The sequence below is a fragment of the Meles meles genome, chromosome 7 (genome assembly GCF_922984935.1).
Source record: "Meles meles chromosome 7, mMelMel3.1 paternal haplotype, whole genome shotgun sequence".
NCBI lineage: Eukaryota > Metazoa > Chordata > Mammalia > Carnivora > Mustelidae > Meles > Meles meles.
Window position 1 is genome coordinate 46,178,182 of NC_060072.1, and position 18,009 is coordinate 46,196,190.

Below are 18,009 nucleotides of genomic sequence, written 5' to 3' on the forward strand. Positions count from 1 at the left end.
AGTAAACAGGGCGCCTGGGTGGCTCAGTGGGTTAAAGCCTCTGCCTTCAGCGCAGGTCATGATCCCAGCATCCTGGGATCGAGTCCTGCATCAGGCTCTCTGCTCAGCAGGGAGTCTGCTTCCCTCCTCTTCTCTGCCTGCCTCTCTGCCTACTTGTAATCTCTATCAAATAAATTACATAAATAAATAATTTTTTAAAAAAGTAAATACAATGCTTCTATACATAGGTATGCAACAAAATCCTCAATTCTGTAATATAAACCAGACACTGTGATGACAGTCATATAAATATTAAAATCAGGACTATGTTTTTGATACTGAAAATCTACCATAACTTCATCCTCTCCAGTGTAGACTGCAGTAGTTTCTCTCTAATATTTAAAAATCTTTGGCCTGCTTTTAGCTTCAATGATGACTTTGAAATGTATAATGAAGGTGTAATTTTCAGGCGGCAGGACTAAATTATCTTAAAGGAGGAGGCACAATTACAATGATTTTCTCTTTTATCTTAGATCTCTAGCACAGAAGTAACCACTAAAGGGGTGGTTTACCAATATCCAGAGGCAGTGTGGTTTACTTGCTCAAAATCTTAAGTCAGATCTGCATTCAAATTTCAGCTTGGGCACCATGCATGACTTGTGGCAATACGACTGCCAGCAAATTACTCAACTTAACCAAGCCTGTTTCCTTGCCTACAAAATGGGGCTAATAAAACTACTGACCTCATTGGCTGTTATAAAAATTAAATGACAGAAGAAAAAATGTTCAGCACAGTAAGAACTTACTAAATGTTAGCTATACTTTACCTAAATGAATTTCTAAGTTCCAAATAATTATAGGTATTTACCCTACAAATTTCCTTGATTTCACTAGCAACACTCAACAATAACAACTACTAAAATTGTGTAAGTGTTCTTGTTCAAGGATGTAAGAAAAAAAGGAGTTTCCTCATATTCATTTTTTCAGGTATTATGCTTTACATAAGAGAAGTAAAAACAGGAATAAAAATAGAACATGGAATCAGAGCATCTTTGTGAATTCTAGACTCAGTAGTTTAATAATAGCATCAAATATCAAATGTCACAACAATTAAAGGAGATTATGCATTCTATTAAATAGTCACTAAGATCTATTGTGCAATTTGGGCCAGTAAAAAAGATGGAGAGCTTCCAATAGACCAGGTCCTATGTGATTTTATGTATACTTGTCCTGACAAACCTATGAGCTAGAAACTATCATTATGGCCATTTCAACAGATAAAGAAACCTAGGCACAGACAGGTTAATTAGCTTGCCCAAGATCACGCAGCTAGTTAAAAAGATGAAGATGGATAGAAACCTCGACAATCAGCTCAAAAGTCCACTCGACTTTACTACCTGTAACTAAATCGATCAAGTCAGATTAGCTGGATATTTTTCTTCTAACACGTGCAAACTAATTTCTTTGGGAGACGGAGGAGACTACACCTGCCTAAAAGGGCTGATTTCACTCCCAATCAATGACTACACTTTAACACTTTTCCAGCTAACCATAAGATAACTTCAGAAGAAAGCTGGCCCTACACTACAACCAAAGAAAGCAAGTAGCAGCAGCAACTGAACTGTTAGTTTGGGGACCAACTGTTGGCTAGTAGTCACATGACGTTTCCATGTGCATGTGGATCGACCGACTTCACAGAATAACTGCCCCATAAGTCAGACCTACGCAGGCAGGAATGAAACTGTGTAACCCACAACCGGCAAGCGGTCACTTCAAAAATCCTCCACAAATGACTGTTTTGCCAATCAGCATGTTACTCGAAGACAGGACAAAATGGAACTTGCGTAAACACTTAGTCATCAGTAAGCGCTAAAGTTACAAATCACCTAGTTCGCAAAATCAAATTCGCAGCTAAGTTCCTAATTCCGAAAGAAAGAAAAAGGGCTGACAGCCGGTGTCTGTAGGGTGAAGGCACCTAGGGCCCAAGCGGAAGTGAATCAAGAGCGAAAATTAGCCAAGCGATATGGGGGACTCCACGATATGCGCAGCCACACGGGGGACTTTTGAGGGACCTTCCACTCCCTTCCCAAAAGCCTGTCCTAATGTATGTCCACAGGATGCCCGACCCCGCGTTTCCCTGGGGCGAATTCAGAAAGGCAATTCGAAGACGGAGGTGACAGGCCCGAGATCTGAAAGCCAAGATCCAAAGGACCATGGTAGCAAAGTCCTCACAGCCCCGAAGGAGTAGGGGCCCCAAGGCTCCACCTTCCACTCCCTGGGGCCCGCACCTGCAGAGTGGTGATGTGCTTGTCGTTGAACTTGTTCTCGCAGTAGCGCAGCACCAGCGACGTCTTTCCCACGCAGCCTTCCCCCAGCAGTACCACCTTGAATGAGTAGGCTCTACCCGCCGCCGCCCCGCCGCCGCTGCCGGCCGCAGCCATCCCGTTTCCCGGCCGTCCGAGCCCTAGCGCTGCGCCGAGCACCCCACAGCCGCCGCAGCGTCTTCACAACCGCGGCCGGCGCAGGCCCCTCCGCACCGACCCGCCAACCCCAGCCGCTGTCTCTACTCCCGCCTCGGGGCGAAGCCTGAGAGGGCAGAGGAAAGTCCGAGAATGAAGGGCCCCCGCCACCACATCAAACACCCGAGGAAAGGCGAAGAGCGCTCCCTCTCCGCCTCCCTCTAATGGCGTCTCCTTCCTCCTACGTCACACTTCGGGTCACGTGATCGCCGCGGTCGCGGGCGGCCCCTGGGACTAGCCTAGGAGAACGTGCCTGGACGTGGGTGGGGCTTCTGGGCCCTCTTGCCGGGGTGGAGTTGGCAGTGAGTGGAGTTCCTCCGCGCAGTCTCCAGCAGACCCTGGTTTTCTGTGGGTCATCGCAGCTCTGCAGTTGGTGGAAACCTGCGCGATTAAGGAATGGATAATTTGAGGTAAACCCAGTTCTGGTGGAAAGTGGAAGGGCAGAACCTTACGTTCTTGCCCAGGGAGTGTTCACCAGGCTACTGACCTCTCACAACGCGGGGTCGCTGTAAGGCAAATCTGCCAAGGTGCACTTCGGTCCCTTGACATTTTCTGTGAGATCCCAAATCATAACTATTGAACTTCCTTCAGTTCCCCAGACCGTCAGGTTTCCTCATCTTTCAGTTCTCAGCTTGAACCAGAAAGGCTTGCCTGACCACGCATCCATCTTCTCTTTGTCCCTCCCTCTTTTCCCCTACCCTCAAGTAAAGTATTTCATGACGCTGGCATACATACCTTCCTTAGCAGCACTTCACGGAAGTTACTAGACCGAATACAGTCTCTTAGTACTATAGGTTTATATATAGCTATAGTTTTAAGGACAAGAACTGTGTAAGACTTGCCCGCCTTTGAATTTCTAAGTCCCAAGTTCCAAGCACGTAATAGGCATTGAATGAATGAAAGAACAGTACATCTTAAGTCATCACGTCTTAGGTACCCTGTTTTTCTGTCTCCCATGAAGCTTCTTTTTTTTTTTTTAAAGATTTTATTTATTTATTTGACAGAGAGAGATCACAAGTAGGCAGAGAGGCAGGCAGAGAAAGTGAGAGGGAAGCAGGCTCCCTGCCGAGCAGAGAGCCCGACGCGGGACTCTATCCCAGGACCCTGAGATCATGACCTGAGCCGAAAGCAGAGGCTTAAACCACTGAGCCACCCAGGCGCCCCTCCCATGAAGCTTCTGATGTTCCTTGTTGATTCCACCTTGAGAAACCTGGTTTGTTTGATGATTGTTTATATTTCTTGATCTACCTCTCCTTCTATGAAATACACTCTTCCCAAAAACCTAGTGGTGTTTCTGATATTTTACAACTAGAAATCTGGTGTCAGTCAAGCAAACATATTATTTTTCATCAGACTCCTTTTCCACTTCAAACCTGGTAGTTCATTCATTCATTTAACAAATGTTTGAAAGTGCCCACCACCTGCCAGGCACTATACTGAACAACATACAATGTCCCTATCATCAAGAGCTTACACTTTAGGAGCACCTGACTGGCTCAGTTGGTAGAGAATGCAAGTCTTAATCTTGGGGTTGTGGGTTCAAGCCCCAGGTTTAGTGTAAAGAGTGCTTAAAAATAAAATCTTTTTTTTTTTTTTTAAAGAGCTTACATTTTTAGCAGGGGAAGACAAACAGTCATTTACACGATGAATGCTTTTATCTTGATAAAGCAGTTCAGAGTATTTTGCAAAGCTGTATTGGGACCCAACTGGTTTTGCATGCCAGAGAAGCTGTCCCAGAGATTGTTGCCTTTGGTTAGGAGTAACCTAGACCGGAAGGGAGGAGAGAGGTTTGCAAGAAAAGGGAACAGTATGTCCAACAGCCTTGACATAGGAAGGAGCATCGAAGGTTGAGCAACTCAAAGTGTGATAAGAATGTAGAGAGGAAAAGAGCTCTAAATGAGACTGGCAAGGAAGCCAGGGACCAATACTGAAAGGGCCTTTCAGCAAATGAAGAGTTTTAATTAAGGGGCGGACATAATCAGATTTAACTTTTAAAGAAAATTACTCTGCCTATAATTTGAAAAACGGATTGGAGGAGGATAACACTGTAATCTGATATGCTCTCATTTGGGGGCCAGAACTGTGTCTGTCACTTTTTTTTAAATCTAGACCTTGGAATGTAATGCCTAACTAACATTCATTAATTATAACAAGTAAACAAATAAAGCTAAACCTATAAAGTACTGAGGTTTGAGAAATCCTCTTGGACATGTGGGACTTTGTTAAATAAGGCTCAGTGGATTAAGCCGCTGCCTTCGGCTCAGGTCATGATCTCAGGGTCCTGGGATCGAGCCCCACATCGGGCTCTCTGCTCTGCGGGGAGCCTGCTTCCTCCTCTCTCTCTGCCTGCCTCTCTGCCTACTTGTGATCTCTCTCTCTGTCAAATAAATAAATAAAATCTTTTAAAAAAAAACTATCAAAGCATTTTCCATCAAATAAGACTAATTAACAATAGAAAGAAAATAGTTATCATCTGTGAGCTTGCTACAAACTAAACCCATTTGTGGGTGCTTGGGTGACTCATTTGGTTAAGCGTGGAACTCTTGATTTGGGTTCAGATTATGATCTCAGGGTGGTGAGATTGAGCCCACTGTTGGGCTCCATGCTCAGCAGGGTATCTGCTTGAGATTCTCTCCATCTCTCTCTGACCCCTCCCTCCCTTGCGCTCTCTCAAATAAATGAATCTTAAAACACACACACACACTCTAAACCCATTTGTTCCTTTATTTGCTCAGTCATTCAGCAACCTTTGTGGAGTGCCAGGCAAAATGTCTCTGCTTCATGGGGTTTGTATTTTAGTGTGAGAGGCAACACAGAAACAATTATAAAAATGTGTAGTGGCCGTGTTTGATGCCAACCTGGCATCCACACATCCTTCTGCTTTCAACCAGAATCTGGTCCTTGCTAAGGTATCCACTACTCTCATGCAGCCCATGTGCCCCTAGCTTCTAGGGGCCTCTTTCTCTGTGTGGTTTTTTTTTTTTTTGTTTGTTTGTTTTTTTTTGTTTTTGACAGACAGAGATCTCAAGTAGTTGGAGAGGCAGGCAGAGAGAGAGAGAGGAGGAAGCAGGCTTCCTGCTGAGCAGAGAGCCCGATGCGGGGCTTGATCCCAGGACCCTGGGACCATGACCTGAGCCGAAGACAGAGGCTTAACCACTGAGCCACCCAGGTGCCCCTCTCTATGATTCTTTCCAGCTTTTAGAGGCAACCACGCATCTGAACAACAATTCAGATGCTTCTGGCTGGTGAACAGCACTGAGCTGTAATTGTAAGCACCGACCACAAAGGGGCACAAGCAGCTCAATGATATTTACCAGGTTGGCCAGTGTACACTCAACACTAACTCAGAAGTGCCTCCACATGGGGGGGGAAAAGAAGAAAGAAAGAAAGAAAAAAGGGAACCATTGGGAGATTTTCTTCCAAGTTATAGAAAACAAGAATATTCTGAAAGATGTGTGGTCCAACGGAAGGGAGGAAAGGATCATTTCCAAGCTATTTATGCCTCAGATGAAATATTAATTAAAAATATCTCCAAAAATATAGCATCTCAAGAAACTTTACATGTTTTTGTCAAAGAAGGAATTTAAGGGGGCGCATGGATGGCTCAGTTGGTTAAGCCTCTGCCCTCGGCTCAGGTCGTGATCTCAGGATCCTGGGATCAAGCCCCACACTGGGCTCTCTGCTCAGCAAGGAGCCTGCTTCCTTCTCTCTCTGCCTGCCTCTCTGCCTACTTGTGATCTCTCTCTGTCAAATAAATAAATAAAATCTTTAAAAAAGCCTGCTTCCTCCTCTCTCTCTGCCTGCCTCTCTGCCTACTTGTGATCTCTGTCTGTCAAATAAATAAACAAAATCTTAAAAAAGGAAAAAAAATTACAATGACATGGGGCGCCTGGGTTGCTCAGTGGATTAAGCTGCTGCCTTCGGCTCAGGTCATGATCTCAGGATCCTGGGATCGAGCCCCGCATCAGGCTCTCTGCTCCGCAGGGAGCCTGCTTCCTCCTCTCTCTCTGCCTGCCTGTCTACTTGTGATCTTTCTCTCTGTCAAATAAATAAATAAAATCTTTTAAAAAATTTTAAAAAATTACAATGACATATTTATTTATCAGTATTAAAGCTGTCAGCCATAGGGTAGTAAAGATCTGTCTGCCTTGTTTACCATTCGTTATATCCTGTGTCCAGAATAATGCCTAGAATGTGGTAGATATAAATGACCAACCCTCCAAATACCAGCTCTCTTATGCCTTCATTTTCAATAAATCTCTTTTTTTCTTTTGTACAAACGTCTAATTCTTTGAACCTCCATCTGCGGCCGACTCCCCAACCTCATTTGCATAAGTGACCCTCCCTTAAATCATTTAGACTAAATTCCAATCTTGTGTATAAAGGATGAAACTCCATGAGGCTGGACAAAGAACAGCTCCTGAAAAAAGAATATTTACCCCCATCCTGAGTCCATCTATCAGCCCTCTCTTGGTCTCTCCATTCCCCCTACTTCTAACTCCCTCATATCCCTACCTTCCAAAAACCACCAGCTTTGGACTCCGTATTGAGGATCTAAACTCTTCTTTTACCACCATCCATTATTGTCTTATATCCTTATATTTCCACAGCATCATCATACAACACCAACCTTCAAGTAAACTTCTGGAAAAATTCTCTGAGCCACCTAGATTTTGTGCAAGTTCATAGTAATCAACTTCATTCTCGGGACTACCTATCAGTTCCTTTTCTTTTCTGGCTTCAGCTTCCACCTTTACCTTTTTATCACTATTAACAAACTTGCCTCAGTCTACTTCTGGTTCTAGTTTGAGTTGTTCATAGTATTTCCTTATTAGTCTTTAATGTGTGTAGGTCTTTACTGATCTTCCTTTTATTCCTCATAATGGTTATTATGTATTTTCTTCTTCCCTTGGCCAGTATTCCTAGAGATTTATCAATTTTATTCATTTTTTTCCTAAGAATCAGCTTTGGTTGATTTTTCTCAATTATTTTTTCAGTTCTTAATTTCATTGATTTCTACTCTTTATTATTTCCTGCCTTGTACTTGTTTGGGTTTAATTAGTTCTTCAGTTTCTTAATGTAGAAGTTTAGATTACCGATTTGAGATCTTTATTCTTTGCTATTATAAGTATTTATATAGCTAATAGCTGCATCCACAAAATTTTAACACAATGTATTTTGACTATATAGTGAAAATACATATATATATATATACATATATAGTGAAAATACATAATGTATTTTGTACATTATGTATTTGTATAATGTGAAAAAAGAAAACCATAGAAGAGGAAGTCTCAAGGGGAAAAAAAGGAAACCATTATATATATATGTGTGTGTGTATATATATGTATATATATACATGTGTATATATATGTATATATATACATGTGTATATATATGTATATATATACATGTGTATATATATGTACATGTACATGTACATGTGTGTATATATATATATACATATATATACACACACACACACACATATATATAATGGTTTCCTTTTTTTCCCCTTGAGATTTCCTTTGACCCAGTGGTCATTGTGGAAGGCAGGATAATGTCCCTCTTCTTCCCCTCCTGGCCTCTCATTACTGGAAATTGTGAATGTGTTACATTAAATGACAAAAGGGAATTAAGGTTGCAGGTGGCATTAAAATTGCTGATCTTCTGACCTTAGAATAGTGAGATTATACTGGATTATCCAGGTAGGCCCAATGTAATCACAGTGATCCTTAAGTGGGAGCCAGAAGCAGAAAAGATATGATAACAAAAACAAGGTGAGAGTGATGTGCTCCAGCACTGCCAGATTTAAAGATATAGGAAGGGAATCAGGAACTAAGGTATGCAGGTGACCCCTGAAAGTTGGAAAAGGCAAGTGGGGCCCCATGTTATATGTCTTATCTATGGAACTATAAGATAATAAATGTATTTTTTTAAGCCATTAAAATGGTGGCAACTTGTTATAGCAGCAATATAAAACTAATAACTAACTTGTAAATGTGTCATATAATTTCCAGATATTTGAGGATTTGCCATATGTCTTTCTGGTTTTTATTTGTTATAGCTTATATGATGTTTATTTAAATTTGTTTTAAATTGTCTCCTGGTCAAGAATCTGGTCTTAGTGAACATTCTATGTGTATTTGAAAGGAATGTACATTCTGTTGTTGGGACAAGTTTTGTTTTATTTTGTTTTTAAATTTTTCTTTTTTTATGTATTTTTTAACATCTTAATTTTATTTTATTTATTTCAGTGTTCCAAGATTCATTCATTGTTTATGCACCACACCCAGTGCTCTATGCAATACAGGCCCTCCTTAATACCCACCACGAGGCTCACCCATCCCCCATTCTCCTTCCTTCCAAAACCCTCAGTTAGTTTCTCAGAGTCCATACTCTCTCATGCTTCGTCCCCCGCACTGATTTCCCTCAATTCACTTTTCCTTTCCTTCTCCTAATGTCCTCCAAGTTATTCCTTATGCTCCACAACTAAGTGAAACCATATGATAATTGACTTTCTCTGCTTGCCTTACTTCACTCAGCATAATCTCCTCCAGTCCCATCCATGTTGATAACAAAAGTTGGGTATTCATCCTTTCTGATGGCTAAGTACTATTCCATTGTATATATGGACTACATCTTCTTTATCCATTCATCTGTTGAAGGGCATCTCAGCTCTTTCCATGGTTTGGCAACTGTGGACATTACTGCTATGAACATTGGGGTACAGATGGCCCTTATTTTCACTTATATCTGTATCTTTGGGGTAAATATCCACTAGTGCAATTGCCGGGTCATAGTGTAGCTCTATATTTTTTTTCTATTTTTAATTTTTGAGGAATCTCCACACTATTTTCCAAAGCGGCTGTACCAACTTGCATTCCCACCAGCAGTGTCAAAGGGTTCCCCTTTCTCCACATCCTCTCCAACACGTTGTTTCCTGTCCTGTTGATTTTGGCCATTCTAACTGGTGTAAGGTAGTATCTCAATGAGGTTTTGATTTGAATTTCCCTGATGGTTAGTGATGATGAACACTTTTTCATGAGTCTGTTAGCCATTTGTAAGTCTTCTTTGAAGAAGGGTCTGTTCATGTCTTCTGCCCATTTTTTGACATGATTATCAGTTTTTTGGGGGTTGAGTTTGAGGAGTTCTTTGTAGATCTTGGATATCAGCCCTTTCTCTGTAGTGTCATTTGCAAATATCTTCTCCTATTCCATGGGCTGCCGCTTTATTTTGTTAACTGTTTCCTTTGCTGGGCAGAAGCTTTTTATCTTGATGAAGTCCCAAAAGTTCATTTTCACTTTTGTTTCCCTTGCCTTTGGAGACGTGTCTTGAAAGAATTTGCTGTGGCCGATATCAAAGAGTTTACTGACAAGTTTTTTTTTTAAATAAATGCCAGTTAGGTCAAGTGAATTGGTAGGGTCATTCAGATCTTCTCTATATTGATTTTCTATCTAACACTTCTGTGATGAAGTCTCCAATGCCAATTGTGGATTTATTTCTTTTTTCAAGTTTGTGTTTCATCTATTTTGAACCCCTGTTGTTAAGTGCATATACATTGACTACTGTTACATCTTCTTGGAGAATTGATTATTATTAATATTATATATTATTATTTATTATTATATATTATTATATAATACTTGTCATTATTCCTGATATTCCTTGTTTTGAAGTTTACTGTGTCTGGTATTAATATAGCTATTGTAGGGGTGCCTGGCTACCTCAGTTGGTGGAATGTGCAACTCTTGATCGGGGTTTTGAGTTCAAGCCCCACATTTGGTGTAGAGAATAATTAAAAATAAAATCTTAAATAAATATGTGTGTGTATATATATATATATAGATATATATATATACAGACACACACACACACGTTTTAACACTTTTTAACACTCTTATTTATTGTTTGCATGGTTTATCTTTTTCTTTCTTCTTTCATTTTTTTTAAGATTTTATTTATTTATTTGACAGAGAGAGAGAGAGAGAGAAAACATAAGCAGGGGAGTGGCAGGCAGAGGGAGAAGAAGCATGCTCCTCACTGAGCAGAGAGCTCCATCCCTGGACCCTGGATCATGACCTGAGCCAAAGGTAGATGCTTAACAGACTAAGCCACCCAGCACCCTTATCTTTCTACTTTTAATCTGTGTTTATGAGTTTCTTATAAATGGCATAAAGTTAAATTTTGTTTTGTTTTAAATCTGGTCTGACAACCTCTGGCTTTTAATTGGTATTCCTGGTCTTAATTAAACCCACAATAGACGCTTTCAGTAAATGACTCTGCTGAGATCACTAAAAACTAGATCAACAGGTATATTCTTGCTCAACTTCCAACTCTCTTACCTAATAATAAAAGGAATAACTACAATTATTCAGTCTTTTTCATGTACCACAGTTCTATTTACATGTATTTAGTAATTTAATTCCAATAACAGTACTATGTTGTGGGTACTATTAGTTTCATCCCCAGTTTACAGAGAAGAAAAACCACGGTACAGAGAGGTTAAGGTTAAGTAAGTTGACTAAATCACATTAGGAAATATTAAAGGCAGCTTCCAAATGGAAACAGTGTGGCTCCAGATATTAATCTCACATTGTATGACCCATCTTTATTTTTTTTTTAAAGATTTTAACTTATTTGACAGAGAGAGAGAGAAATCACAAGCAGGGGGAGGGGCAAAGGGAGAGGAAGAAGGAGAGGCAGACTCCCCACTGAGCAGGGAACCCAACACAGAGCTCAATCCCAGGACCCTGAGATCATGAACTGAGCCAAAGGCAGACATTTAAATGACTGAGTCACCCAGGTGCGCCTGATCTCTCTGTCTTTAAAGGAGTCTTCCATTTCAAATTCGTGTTTTAAGTAAGATGTTATATTGCATTATCTCTACTTTTTCAGTTAAAAAAAAAACCATTCCATCTGTTTCCATAGCACTCTTCAGGTATGATTAAAAATTATCTTTATCTTACAAAATCCAGTCGACATGTCTTAATTATCTGTCTGGCTCCTTCTACTGCATTTGACTTTATTAACCACTCCTGTCTAAACTGCATTAGGTATCTCTTTTTTGTGCTCCCATAATGCGCAATATATATTCTTTTTCTTTTTTTTTTAATTATTGAAGACTTTTTCTTGTTGTTATTGTTAACATATAGTGTAATATTGGTTTCAGTAATAGAATTTAGTGATTCATCACTTACACATAACACCCAGTGCTCGTCATAAGAATTGCTCTCCTTAATACCCACCCCTAGTTAGTCCACCCCCTATCCATCTCCCTCCATCAACCCTCAGTTTCTTCTCTATCATTAAGTTTCTTATGGTTAAAAAGAGAGAGAGAGAGAGAGAGAGAGTCTCTTATAGTTTGCCTCCCCCTCTTTCCTCTCTCTCTCTTTTTTTTTCCTTTCCCACATGTACATATGTTTTGTTTCCTGAATTCCAGATATGGGTGAAATCATATGGTATTTGTCTTTCTCTGGCTGACTTATTTTGCTTAGTATAATAGTCTCTAGATCCATCCACATCGTTGCAAATGGTAAGAGTTCATTCTTTTTTCACAGCTGAGTAATATTCCAGTGTGTATATATACCACATCCTCCTTATCTATTCATCACTTGATGGACACTTGGGTTCTTTCCATAGTTTGGCTATTGTTGATAATTCATTATAAACATGAGGGGTGCATGTACCCCTTCAAATTTGTACTTTTGTATCCTTTGGGTAAATGCCTCATAGTACAAATCTCTGGATCATAGGGTAGTTCTAGTTTTTTCTTTCTGAGGAACCTCCATACTGTTTTCCAGAGTGGCTGCACCAGTTTGCATTGCCACAAAAAATGTAAGAGGATTCCTCTTTCTCTGCATTCTCACCAACATCTGTTGTTTCCTGTGTTGTTAATTTTATTCATTCTGACAGGTATAAGGTGGTATCTCATCATAGTTTGATTTGTATTTCCATGATGATGAGGGATGTTGAGCATCTTTCCATGTGTCTGTTAACCATATGGATGTCTACTTTGGAAAAATGTCTATCATGTTTTCTGCCCATTTCTTAATCAGATTATTTATTTTTTTGGTATTGAGTTGCATAAGTTCTTTATATATGTGGATACTAACCTTTATTGGATATGTCATTTTCAAATATCTTCTCCCATTGTGCAGGCTGCCTTTTAGTTTTATTGATTGTTCCCTAACTGTGCAGAAGCTTTTTACCTTGATAAAGTCCCAGTAGTTCATTTTTGCTTTTGTTTCCCTTGCCTCCAGTGATGTGTCTAGTAAGAAGTTGCTACAGCTAAGGTCAGAAAGGTTGCTGACTGTGTTTTCTAGGATTTTTATGGTTTCCTGTCTCACATTTAGGTCTTTCATCCATTTTGCATTTATTTTTGTGTATGGTGTAGAAAAGTGGTCCAGTTTCATTCCTCTGCATATTGCTGTCCAGTTTTCCCAACACCATTTATTAAAGAGAATATCTTTTCTTCCCATTGGGTATTCTTTCTTGCTTTGTCAAAGATTAGTTGACCACATAGTTGTGGGTCTGTTTCTGGGTTCCTGTTCTGTTCCATTGATCTATCTGTCTGTTTTTGTGCCAATACCATACTGTCTTGATGATTACAGCTTGAAGTCTGGAATTGTGATGCCTTCGGCTTTGCATTTCTTTTTCAGGATTGCTTTGGCTATTCAGGGTCTTTTGTGGTTCCATACAAATTTTAGGATTGTTTATTCTAGCTCTCTGAAAAATGCTAGTGGTATTTTGATAGGGATTGCATTAAATGTATAGATTGCTTTGGGTAGTATAGACATTTTAAGAATGTTTGGTCTTCCAATCCATGAGCATGGAATTTTTTCACATTTCTTTGTGTCCTCTTCAATTTCTTTCATAAGTGTTCTATAGTTTTCAGAGTACAAATCTTTTATTTCTTTGGTTAGGTTTATTCCTGGGTATCATATTGTTTTTGGTGCAATTGTAAATGAGATTGATTCCTTGATTTCTCTTTCTGTAGCTTCATTACTGGTATATAGAAATGCAATAGATTTCTGTACATTGATTTTATACCTGTGACTTTGCTGAATTCCTGTATTAGTTCTAACAGTTTTTGATGGAGTCTTTTGGATTTTCTACATAAAGCACAATTGTCTGCAAATAGTGAAACTTTGATTTCTTCCTTGTTGATTTGGTTGCCTTTTATTGCTTTTTGTTGTCTGATTGATGAAGCTAAGACTTCCAGTACTATGTTAAATAGTAATGGTGAGAGTGAACATCCGTATCTTGTTCCTGATTATAGAAGAAAAGCTCTCAGTTTTCCCCACTGAGAATATTAGTTGTAGGTCTTTCATATATGGCATTTATGATGTTGACATATGTTCCATTTGTACCTACTTTCTTGAGGATTTTTATCAAGAAAGGATGCTGTATTTTGTCAAATGCTTTTTCTGCATCTATCGAGAGACCAGATGGTTCTTATCCTTTCTTTTATTAATGTGGTATATTACGTTACTTAATATCACCTTTGCAGCCCAGGCATAAATCCCACGTGATCATGGTGAATCATTCTTTTAATCTACTGTTGGATTCATTTTGCTAGTCTCTTGTTGAGAAATTTTTGCATTCATCAGGGGTGTTGTTCTTCAGGGATGTTGCTCTGTAATTCTCCTTTTTAATGGGATTTTTGCTTTTAGAATCAAGATAATGTTGGCCTCATAGAATGAGTTTGGAAGTTTTTTTTCCATTTCTATTTTTTGGAATAGTTTGAGAAGACTAGGTATTAACTCTTCTTTACATGTATGGTAGAATTCCCACAGGATGTCATCTGGCCCTGGACTTTTGTTTGTTGAAAGATTTTTGATTACTGATTCAATTTCCTTGCTGGTTGTGGGTCTGTTCAAATTTTGTTTCTTCCTGATTCAGTTTTGGTAGTTTGTATGTTTCTATGAATTTGTCCATTTCTTCCAGATTGCCCAGTTTGTTGACAAATAATTTTTCATAGTATTCTCTTTTGTTTATATTTCTGTGGTGTTGATTGTGATCTCCCCTTTCATTCTGATTTTATTTATTGGGTTCTTTCTCTTTTCTTTTTGATATGCCTGTCTAGGAGTTTGTCAATTTTATTAGTTCTTTCAAAGAACCAGCTCTTAGTTTTGTTGATCTGCTCTACTGGTTTTTTATTTGTCTCTGTATCATTTATTTCTGCTCTAATTTTTATTATTTCCCTTCGTCTGCTGGCTTTAAGCATTATTTGCTCTTCCTTTTCTAGCTCCTTTAGGTGTAAGGTTATGTTGTGTATTTGAGACTCTGGCTTCTTGCGGTGTGCCTGTTTTGCTATGTATTTCCCTCTTACGATCACTTTTGCTGTGTCCTAAAGGTTTTAGGCTGTTGTGTTTTCATTTTCATTTGCTTCCATGTATTTTTTTATTTCTTCCTTAGTTTCCTGGTTAACCCATTCATTCTTAAGTAGAATGAATACGTTTTTTAATCTCCATGTATTTATGGCCTTTTCAATTTTTTTCTTACAGTTGACTTTGAGTTTCATAGTGATGTGGCCTGAAAAATACACATGATATGCTCTCAGTCATTTTGTACTTGTTGAGGGCTGACATGTGACCCAGTGTGTGACCTATTGTGATGTAGAATGTTCCATGTGCACTCAAAAAGAATGTGTATTCTGCTGCTTTAGGATGAAATAGTCTGAATATATCTGTTAAGTCCAGTATGGTCCAGTGTGTCATTCAAAGCCCTTTTCTTGTTGATTTTCTGCTTAGATGATCTTTCTGTTGCTGTAAGTGGGGTGTTGAAGTCCCCTACTATTGTATTATTACCAATAAGTTTCTTTATATTTGTTATTAATTCATTTATATATTTGGGTGCTCCTGAGTTGGGGGCATAAACATTTACAATTGTTAGATCTTGATGGGTAGACCCCTTAATTATGATATAATGCCCTTCTTCATTTCTTGTTATAGTGTTTGTTTTAAAATCTAGTTTATCTAGTTATCTGATATAAATATCACTACTCCAGTTTGCTTTTTGACATTCATTAGCATGATAGATGATTCCCCATCCCCACACTTTCAATCTGCAGGTGTCTTTAGGTCTAAAATGAATCTCTTATAGGCAGCATATAGATGGGTCTTGTTTTTGTTTTTTTCATCCATTCTGATACTCTATATCTTTTGACTGGAGTATTTATTTATTTAAAGATTTTATTAATTTATCTAACAGAGAGAGAGAGACAGCGAGAGAAGGAAAACAAGCAAGAGTGGGAGACGGAGATGCAGGCTTCCCGCTGAGCAGGGAGCCCTATGCAGGGCTTGATCCCAGGACTCCAGGATCTTGACCTGAGCTGAAGACAGATGCTTAATGACTGAGCCATTCAGGCACCCCTTGACTGGAGCATTTATTCCATTTATATTCAGAGTGATTATTAAAAGGTATGAATTTAGTGACATTGTGTTACCTGTTAACCTGGCATTTCTGGTAATGCTCTCTGTTCCTTTCTAGTCTTTATTGCTTTTGGTCTTTCCCTCCCACTCAAAGAGTCCCCTTTAATATTTCTCACAGGGCTGGTTTAGTGGTCATGAATTCCTTCAGTTTTTGTCTGGGAAATTCTTGATCTCTCCTTCTAGTCTAAATGACAGGCTTATTAGATCAAGTATTCTTGGCATATTTTTCCCATTCAGCACATTGAATATATCATGCCACTCACTTCTGTCCTTGTGAAGTTTCTATAGACATAACTGCTGCAAACATAACCTCTCTTCCCTTGTAGGTTAAGGACACTTTTTCCCTCACTGCTTTCAGGATTCTTTCCTTGTCCTTTTATTTATGTTCCTTGTATTTTATGAATTTGACTATGATATGTCTTGGTGATGGCAGCTTTTTTTGGATTTAATGGGGGTTCTCTCTGCTTCTTGGATTTCAGTGTCTGTTTCCCCCAGATTAGGGAAGTTTTCAGCTATAATATATTCAAATAAACCTGCTTCTTTTTCTTTCTCTTCTTCTTCTGGGACTCCTATGATACAAATGTTCTTACACTTTAAGGAATCACTGAGTCCCTAAGTCTATAGTCATGATCTGATACCTTTCTTTCCTTCTTATTTTTTAGCTTCATTATTTTCCATAATTTCATTTTCTGTATCACTGATTCATTTGTCTAATCCATCTGTTCTCATTGTCATTGCATCCATTTGCTTTTGCATCTTGGTTATAGCATTTTTCATTTCGGCCTGACTAGTTTTAGGTTCTTTTATTTCTGCAGTAAGGGATTCTCTAATGTTTTCAATGCTTTTTTTTTCAAGTATCCTTATGATTATTGTTTTAAATTATGGTTTCAGACATCTTACTTGATTTAATCAATACATCTGTATTGACTAATTGACTAATTGACTATTAGTCATTTAGACAATTAGACTATTAGACTATTAAACTAATTGACTCAGACATAATGACAGCCAGGGAGGCTGTGAATTCTTCCTATTCTTTATGTTGGAGTGAATTCTTCCATCTTGTCATTATGTCTGAGTCAATTAGTTTTGTGTGTACCTATGTGATTGTTAGGAAAGCCTGTTGTATTCCTGTTCCTGAGAGTAATGGCTACATTAAGAAGAGGAGGGGAAAAAGAAAGAAAGAAAGACAGAAAAAGACAGACAGACAGACAGACAGGAAGCTAGATCCTAGGTGTATTTTGATCTGGTTGTTAAAAGAAGCTAGATCAAAACAAAACAAAACAAAACACCCTACAAAAACAAAAAAGGAACCTAAATCCTCAGTGTGTATTGGTCTGCTCATTAAAAACTGGATCCAAATACAGTGCAGCCATCAAAAGAAATGAAATCTTACTATTTGCAATGACATGGATGGAACTAGAGGGTATTATGCTGAGGGAAATAAGTTAATCAGAGAAAGACAGTTGTCCTATGATCTCCCTGATATGAGGAATTTGAGAGGCAGAGTTAGGGCTTTGGGGGGTAGGGAAGGAAAAAATAAACAAGATAGGATTGGGAGGGAGACAAACCATAAGACTCTTAATCTTATAAAGCAAACTGAGGGTTGCTGGGGGGAGGGGTGTGTGGAGAGGGTGGTTGGGTTATGGACATTGGGGAGGGTATGTGATATGGTGAGTGCTGTAAAGTGTGTAAGCCTGACGATTCACAAACCTGTACCCCTGGGACAAATAATACCTTATATGTTAATAAAAATAATTATTAAAAAAAAAACTAGATCTAAAATAAAATAAAGTAAGATAAAATAAAATAAAGCTATATTCTGTTTCCCCAGAGCTGAAGCTTTGTAGCACTCCATGATCAGTAGACTTGGTGTGTGCAAGGGGTTTGTGCTGGTCTTCTGGGGGAGGGCCTGCCCCCATGATGTGCCCTGCAGGGCACAGGGCTGCAGGACTTTTGTAAGCAGCTCTGGCTTCCACTGGGTGGAGCTGTTTTCTCCATGAAATCGGTCAGTGCTGATGAGGGGAGAGAGGGAATGGTGTCACCCCACTCTCTTGTCCCTGGAGTGAGGT

At 39.1% G+C, this 18,009-nt stretch overlaps 1 protein-coding gene across 1 annotated transcript in view; it reads right to left on the reverse strand.

Annotated features, from left to right (window-relative positions):
* The window catches only part of RAB21 (RAB21, member RAS oncogene family), a 39,439-nt gene extending 36,764 nt beyond the window's left edge, over window positions 1-2,675 (reverse strand). The window contains exon 1 of the mRNA XM_046013163.1: window positions 2,268-2,675. Coding sequence (XP_045869119.1) covers window positions 2,268-2,420 — 153 coding nt within the window. The 5' untranslated portion in view covers window positions 2,421-2,675. The remainder of the gene's footprint in view (window positions 1-2,267) is intronic.
* Between the last annotated feature and the right edge of the window lie 15,334 nt (window positions 2,676-18,009).